Raw genomic sequence first — 8,778 nt, 5'->3', positions numbered from 1 at the left:
AGAACATTTCTTAAATGCGCGGTAGACTGTTTCATGAGACAGCCAGTACCAAGCAGCTGAAACCCACTGGGCAACAGTAGATGCACTCAGGCGTTTCAGTCTCCCTGCAGGTGTTGAGGTAGATCCACCTTCAATCCAGTCCCAATACAGCTGCCACAAGCGATCCTTGAATGTCTTGTTCAAGCAAACATCCAAGGGCTGAAGAATGGACGTCATTCCACCCGGTATAACCAAATGCGTTCGGTCACACTGCAGCTTTTCTTTCACGCCGGGTGTGAGGTGACCTCGAAAATCCAGCACCAATATTGATTCTGGATGCAGCAATGCACCTGGCCTTCGGTCCCAAGTGCTAGAAATCCAGTCTATGGCGAGTTCCGAGTCCATCCAGCCTTTTTCGTGGCAGCGTACGACAACATTGTTCGGAAATGTTTCTTTCGGGATAGTCTTCCGGTGAAAAATTATGAAGTACAGGAGCTTGTGACCATCAGCCAAACATGCGAGCATAACCATTATACGATTCTTTTCGTTTCGAGTGCTTCTAATACGAACTTTGTGTTCACCAGACTTGTGCATTGTCCTAACCATTGGCATATCAAGGTACATGGGGGTTTGGTCTGCATTCCCGATGTGTCCAAGTGGCATGTTGGTACAGCGGCGGAGATCAATGACATACCGCTGAAACGCGAGAAGTTTCAACTCGAAGTCCTCGGGTAGTTTCTGACAAATCGAGGTAGTGCGTCGAAGGGAAAAACTGGCCCTTTGCATGAACTTCTGTATCCAGCTGCGTGATGCCTTGAATTGGTTTGGCGCCAAACCCGCATCTCGTGCAAGTTCACGTGCTTCGCACTGAAGCATTTCAATGCTCGCACCAAGAAGCCGGGAGCGTTGTTCACTAACGAAGTCCGCAAGACGACGCTCCAAATCCGGGAAGCAGCCTTTCTTGGGCCCACGGAAACCTTTTCTATGACTGTTGCAATTGAACAACTCCTGGTGATGCTTTCTCCACCCCCTTATCATCGATTCGTTGATGTCCAGGCTTCTTGTGGCCGCTGAGTTAGACTTTTTCGGCGAGTAGAATAGCGTTGCGTTTGAAGCCAGCAGTATACTGAGTGTGACAGCACGCCGTTTTGGATGTAGGCACATTAAGCAGGCAGGAACAGACCAACGTGTCGAAGCGTTGAATGGACACTGCAGCTATGCACTACTTGAGGAGTCGGTGGCGTAGGTCACGTGGTACTATCGTGGAAACAAATGCCCAGGACAAGTGCCAGTGACCCAAACGGATCGCTACGTCACCAGAATCACCTAGCGGTGAGAAAAAGGCGCTTCCATTTCGCGCGCCAATCGTTCGACCCTCACGCGCACGTTTGGTCCCTCCAAGGTGACTCGTCGCTGGCGCGCTCTCGTTGGCACTTGTTTTTCGAGTTTGCACCGCATTCGCGACTCGCCCTGACCGTGGTTCGTGTATTGGTTCACCGCTGAATTTGGAGCGCGCGACTTTGAAGGAGCAGGTCAATCGACACGCATGTAAATGCGGCACATTAAGCAAGCTTAATAATGAGTGTTTGGTGCCTATCTAAGCATTTTTATACCCAGTATTCGAATGTAATGTGGGAGGTGACCTTTCACTTCTATTTTTGGTAAAAAAAGTCGCGTTACCATTTGGATAAATACGGTACTTTCATTCCACCAGGTCACTTTCACTGTGGTTGCTAGTGGTGGTAGGACTCGTCATGAGCTTTGGCATGCCTCATTTTTTTGCAGCATGTTTAGCTACTCTAGAGTATATGCAAACATAGCTTTTGTGGGGGATTTCTTTTAAAGCACTCTTAGGCAGATATCTGCCCTTAAGCGCTACAAGCTCAAGATGGATCTTTAAGATATACTTTATAACATGCAATGTGCAGAGATGGTTATCTGCTGTGTTCTCCTCTATAACAAGGTAAAAATATGATTCCACACTTGGACTTTTTTTTTTTACTTGCAATCTGCAACAGCACACACACCCCTTTTTGAGCCTTTCCGTGTGGCTTAGAAGCACCACTGCATTTTTGTAAAAAATAAACTTTTTTTTGTAATTATTCTTACTTTATGCAAATGAATATTAATTAGTCCAAACCAATGTGAACCTTTATGTTTTCACATTGGAGATACATCAAAAGGGAAACAACTTTCCATTTGACACTCTGGCTGTAGCAAACATCATAAAACGGCAGATAATTAGTTTGGATTTTACAGCACTGCTTGTCAGCATGGAGAAAAAATGAAAGCATTAGCAACAAAGATAGGAGGAAAACCATTTGCCATATAAATAGCTCTATGCAAATCACTGATTTTGGTGACACTTGATATCACTGCAGTCTTTATCAATAATTGTCACCAAATAGGCATAATCCAACCCGTTCTAACCACGTATGTCTTTGTTGGTGCACAAAAATTTATGCTAAAAGTGGTGGGAATAATTGTGTCTTTTCTATGCTAACACATACCTACCAACCTACTGAAGGAAAGATGGTGAAGAGTGCGCATTTTTATTTTTTCCTTGAGCATGCACCTTTCTTTTGTGGGATACACACACTTTATGAACGACAATTTGCTTTAGATGCAGCGCACAGGCAGCATAAATACTTGGAACACGAATTGACAGACAGCACACTGTTTTCAGATCACAGTGACCTTTTCAGCAATACTCCTGCTGTTGATTTCACCTTCTTGAGGAACTTGCCTTAATAAACTTGCTCTAAGAAGTTTTTTTTTCTGGTGTTCAAGGGATGGAGACCGACGAATTAAACTTTCTTGCGAACATAATTCATTTTTCATAAAATTGTAGAATGAGCCCGAAATCGTTATTTTTAGGAATAATTCGGGAGAGTCGGCAGGCATGTGCTCACATATGAAAATTACATTATGCCTGCAGAACACACTACAGGGTGCACTTGGATCTCGTCTTCACCCAACCATGACCAAACATTCCTTAAGCAGCAGCTTCTCATCACTAACAATACCATAAATTGTAACAAGTGAGTTGTTATACTGGTATTTGTATTGTAAATGTAAGGAAGATAAAAAAAGTGCTAAACTTTTCATGGTGCACTATCACTTGAATGTGACAGGCTTCCTGCCTTGAAAGGCAGGAAGGACAACCGGTCCAGTGGGCAAGCTGCAAGAGAAGTGAGCTCGAGCGCAGCTTCAGTCAGCAGAAGGACAAGCTAATATTCTACTGACATTTCTTTGAAAGTACAGCTAAACCTCGATATCAGCAATTTGCTTTGTTACATCGAAATCTTGTTGTATTGAAATTTGACCTTTTATAAAAAGAAGTACAGCCGCCGATAGACTTTTTCCTCCATGAAAGGGGCTGTAAAATTTTCTGCATTATGGGTCATCGGAAAAGTAAACTTGAATGAGAAAATATAATCGTTGAATTTAAGTCGGTGACGAAAGGTACGGTTTCATGCCATGTTGACAATAGCTTCACATCAGCGGTACGAAGTAAAGCCAGCCATGCTTTCACATCCACTCCCCCTTCACGGCTCGTAGTGCTGCCAGCACTAGGACGGCACTAGAATAATAACCGCTGGTAGCAGGGAGTGAATGTTGCACCTGTCTTTCGCTTCAACGTTTCTCCGAAACTTAAGGCTATGGAAACTCTTGCCCTAAACAAGCGGGAAGACAGCACATGATGCCACATCATCTCGGCGCGGGATGTGTTTGCACTCAGCCACATTGACAGTCCTGGGTAGCCACAGCCATGATAGAAATGGAGACTGTACGATTGATCATGTTACCGCAAGCTCACTCCCCTCCCTCTTTTTCCCTTGCTCATGTGAGAAGATGGTACCCATCAAGCCATCATCCAAGGCTCACCCTCGCACGCTTTCACTTACACACAAAGCATACAGCGAGCGAGGCGCGATAAGGTCTTATAGTTGGACTTTATATGAAACGTGATGCTGCTCTGCTTCAGCGGTCATTCTTGGTCACGCAGAACTAGATTTGATAAGTGCGCGTTTGCAAGCAGCTGCTTGCAATTCTACAATTTGACCATCTATGTCCACGGAAGTTTGTATTCCTTTGCGGCGGCAGGGAAGTTTCGTTATATTGAAATTGTGTATAAACACACTATATCAAGGTTCTAAATACACGGTGTTCTATGGACAAGAAGTTATAAAAAGTTAAATACTTTGTTATAGTGAAGTTTGTTATATCGAGGTTTAACTCCATGTCATTCAGGCTTATGTAGTTCATTGATAATTTAATCACAGAAAAACGCATTAATGCGGTAGACAGGCACAGAAAGAAACGCATGACAGAGCCCTTACTGCATTTTTTGATTGGAAGCAATACCGAACACACACAATCATGGAAACCAGACAAACAACAGGAAAAAAGAAAAAAGAAGTCATGTAAAGACTATCATAACCCAACTGTTCTTGTCAGCTTTTTTTTTATTTGTGTTGTTGCTGAGCTGGTTTCTTCTATGACTGTATCTAATTCAGTATTACAATAATAATTAACAAAGAAACTAGCTGTGAGTGAGTGTACAAATCGCTTGCTTCTTTCCATACTCGCCTATTCCATTTGTACTTTCTTGTTAGAGTGCCTGGATGATCATTGTTCTACTGGAGACGCATGTTAGGCAAATGGCGTTTTTATACCTCCCACCAATGTCAAAAGCAAGCGCATGGTCAGAAAAAAAAAAAAAAAAAACTGCACAATATGTTTTTTTTTTTCATAATATGTAAGAAATGCTCACCTGTGTGTTTTGGTAAGACCATACCATTTGTGGCATCAACAGACCATCCCAATGGACTCACAACTGGAAAAAAGATAAAAAATGAAAATGCCACTATGAACTTCAGCGAACATGCTGATCATTCTTACCATCAGCTAATTCAAGCTTGGGAATACCAAGAAAAGAGGATGCGTCATCAAGGGAAATAGAAGAATATGCCTTGGCTACCAGCATCAAGGCCCGCCGTCTTGTGCGCTCTGCACCACAGTTAAAAACAAAAAAAGAGAACATAGTCAACACACACTTCCATGAAAATAATAAAAAATATATAGATTTTAAATGCATGCATCAAAAGGTTCTTGTGACAACACCTCAGGCTAGCATTTAGTAGATACAAGCAGTCAGTGGGCACAAAAATTATTAACCACAACTTGGAGCATAAGTAAGCTTTTTTGAAGAGTTTCTGAAGCATGAGGCAACAGGAATGACTGAATGTAAGGACACTAAAGGCAAACTTCAAATGAATCTAGCATGGTATATTGCTCCTTCCAAAGATTCTCAGCATTTGTTTGGCAGATAGACGGCCTGTTAGGAGAGAATAGATGTGTTAAAGGGACATAAAGGCAAATATTAAGTCAAGCTAAAGTGATAGATTAGTGCTTGAGAATCTCAAAAGGATAAATATTATCATGAACAAAGCCTTAATAATCGAGAGACCCGCGGGAAATTCATGCACTCCTCAGTTAAATTCTGTCACTAGTACTCAACCATTAGTTCCAAAAAACATCTTGCATTGTATTATACCATGAAATAAAATGCTACTTGTACAGTTCTATTTCATTCTTTAGAAAAAAAACTCATTGAAATGACCCTTGACAACAACACGGGGGGGTCGAGAGGTTTCATTTTCACTACATTGCGCACCGCCCACGCTTTCGCATTTTCCTAGTTTTGTTATCGTGTAGTGCTGTGCTGGTTTTGCTGGCTTGCGAAACTCGCACAAACTGCAAGTAGCAGAGAATTCAACTTCCATGTGATGTTGCGGGATGGCCGAACGGCCTGCGCCATTTGACCAAAAAACAACTGCAGCGGCGAATCCACCACTTTGTCTTGGCTCAGTAGCGCCATCTGTCAGGTGGGGTTTTACTCACCAATGGTAGCAAAGGGTGGTGATGGCATATGCAATGTCACAACTCCCCTGGTTAGGTGACGGGAGATTTGAATTTCAAAAAAGGTTCAGAGCCTTCAGAAGCAATTTTCTCGTAAACTAAGTCTTTTCTTGGCGTGAAAAAAGTGTTGCAAGGCTTCTGGAATGGTATTTAAACAGTCCACGTTGACTTAGCATTTGCCTTTAGTGTCTTTTTAACTAGAAGCAAGGCTCATGGACAACAGAAGTGCAATGACCATTGTTTGCTAAGAGAAGCAGCAAATTGTTTTCATTATTTTGTAAATTTCAAGTAGTGTAAAAACAGTGCTTCAGTGCATTAGAGGAACTTCTAGTACAAGTATATTTACTACTAGTAGTATACAAACATGTTATGTAGGATGTTTAGTGATGAACTCTGCTAATGTTGCAAAAATCTCCAGGACAAATTGCCCGTGGCCTTCTCAGACATATAACCATGTGGTAGTGTTGCAGTTGCTGGCAATATCCTAATTTTTATATACAGAGGTCTCTAGTAGGTCTTGGTTAGTCCAGTTTCGGTCATAGCAGTATCGGCATGCAGCAATATGTTGAGCTGTTGCCAAGGGCTTTGGCATGCAAACATTCCTGACACAATAATAGTGCTCCAATAAAAAAACTTTAAGAAAAAAGGAAGTTGCGAGAGAGGACTAGAACAGTGATCTTTATAAAACGCATCTGTGTAGACTTTAAGGCAGGTTCATGCATATTTTTGAAATTGAACAGGCTACAGCCAGCAGTTTGCTGTGTGGTGGCACTCAAAACACTTTCTTGCACGGTGAGCATTATGCCCTGATTACTAAGCCACTATTATTCTCGAGTCCTTTACTAGGCAAAATACAATGCCATGGAATGCACCTAAACATCTTGCACTACCTGTAGCATAAACATAACACTAGAACTGCAGTAGCTACCTAACTTCATTACCAAGTATAGAACACTAATACAGCAACAATAACATGACTGAAAATTGGTCATAACTGCAGGCATCAAGTCACTCAAGGTCAGTTAAAGTTTTAAGAAATAAGTAAAGATTAAAACTGCAGCATTCAGAAAGTCTGGACAAGCAGCTTAACAAATGAGCCAGCAACACTACAAACAAATATGAGGGGGTGAGATTGCTGTGGGCAAAAGTGTGCCCATACCAGGCTTAAAAGTAAGACTAGATGAGTGGCCCCAAGAGCTCATGAGTGAACTAACTCGACCAACATTTGTAAAATCTGATGTACGCATCACAATTTTGAAAATGCATCATCATTACTTTGTGAATGTGTCCAAGGCAAAGTGAACGTATTTGTCAAACACCAATTTTGACAGCACTCAGCACACAAATGGAATGCAGGTGATGCCTCTATGGTACATCTTTTACACCTGTACTACAAAGCCTACTAGGAACACTTCTCTGATGAATCCATTAATTATATAAGAAGAGGCATCACTGTGGTTGCCAACACACTAGGCAGGAGGTTGGACTTTTGTCCAGCTACTATACAAGTGTCCACAGTTTCTCAATAAATCTCTGTGCCCATAACATACTCATCAAGGCGACCAGCCCTCCCCCGCCATTTCACCTAATAATGCCACAAGTTCTGCAATATGAGCTTTACTAAGTATTAAAAAAAAATTAAATTATGGGGTTTTATGTGCCAAAACCACTTTCTGATTATGAGGCACGCCGTAGTGAAGGACTCCGGAAATTTCGACCACCTGGGGTTCTTTAATGTGCACCTAAATCTACGTACACAGGTGTTTTCGCATTTCGCCCCCATCGAAAGCGGCTGCCATGGCCGGGATCCGATCCCGCGACCTCATGCTCAGCAGCCTAACACCACAGTCACTGAGCAACCATGGCAGGTGCTTTACTAAGGATTGTACCTTGGGTTCAGTGTATTCAGTAAACTGAGAAATACTAAATATATAAGGTATACCAAATATTTTTTCAGCAATTAGTTTAATTGAAAAAGGTATGCGAGGGCAACATGGTACACAAATACACATGCACACATGGCAGACAAGCAAAAAGGAAATGTGCAGGCAATTAGCTTGGAAATTACCAGGGGTGTGCAAATAGGTATTTTTGAGAATCAATTAAATATGAATGGAACAGTGTCAGTAGCTAATTGAATTGAATACCAATTACTTTCTGAATAATTTTCAAATAATGAAAAGCCATTGCCACCATTAATATAAGGAATGTTCACATCCTAGTACATTTACAATGTTCGCAAGCTTCTGTCATTACTAAGGACTGTTTACTAATTGCACCAGGCAGAAAACACACAACACACAAGGCACACAAAGAAGGTTCAGGAAGGTTCCCCATACCTTGTGTATTATCAGTTTCCCATCTGGCGCATTAATAACAGTCTTTAAAAATGAATGAACTAGTCTCTCAGGATGCTCTGTCATTATAAAGCGTTGTTTAATAAAAACACAAATAAAGCATTTGGAACAAATAAGCAGTTTGTTAGCATACAAAGGACTGTTCAGTGAGTGCAAACGACAGCGGTTTAGCCAGAAAAGTCTGGCTTTCTTATGGTACGTGCGACTGGTAGTTTTCGAGCCCTCGAGATTGGTCCGGCAGTGTGCAGAAAATTCGGCTGGTGGAAATCGAGTGCTCAAAACCAATTCGGCTGGTTCTTTCAAAGTGCCACGCTCTAGATCAGAGCGCTCAGAGCCATTCACAACTTTGATCTGGGAGCGGTGTGACCTAGATTTGGTGGAGTTGCAGTCATGTGGCTCCTGAAGTTTCCATTGTCGGCGTGGTGTCTGCCGCATGCATGCCTGTTTCTTTACAACATTAGTAGTGCTGATTAGTAGTAGTTCTCGAGCCTTCGATTGCTCTGGCGAGTGACTACAC

At 42.0% G+C, this 8,778-nt stretch overlaps 1 protein-coding gene across 1 annotated transcript in view; it reads right to left on the bottom strand.

Annotated features, from left to right (window-relative positions):
- Window positions 1–8,778, bottom strand: part of CSN8 (COP9 signalosome subunit 8) — a 31,074-nt gene that overhangs the window by 872 nt on the left and 21,424 nt on the right. The window contains exons 5-6 of the mRNA XM_075677381.1: window positions 4,885–4,992; window positions 4,757–4,819 (exon numbers count right to left, since the gene is read on the bottom strand). Of these exons, the coding sequence (XP_075533496.1) occupies window positions 4,757–4,819; window positions 4,885–4,992 (171 nt within the window). The remainder of the gene's footprint in view (window positions 1–4,756; window positions 4,820–4,884; window positions 4,993–8,778) is intronic.

This window comes from Dermacentor variabilis, chromosome 1, assembly GCF_050947875.1.
Source record: "Dermacentor variabilis isolate Ectoservices chromosome 1, ASM5094787v1, whole genome shotgun sequence".
Taxonomy (NCBI): Eukaryota; Metazoa; Arthropoda; class Arachnida; order Ixodida; family Ixodidae; genus Dermacentor; species Dermacentor variabilis.
This window is presented reverse-complemented; position numbering and strand designations above follow the sequence as displayed.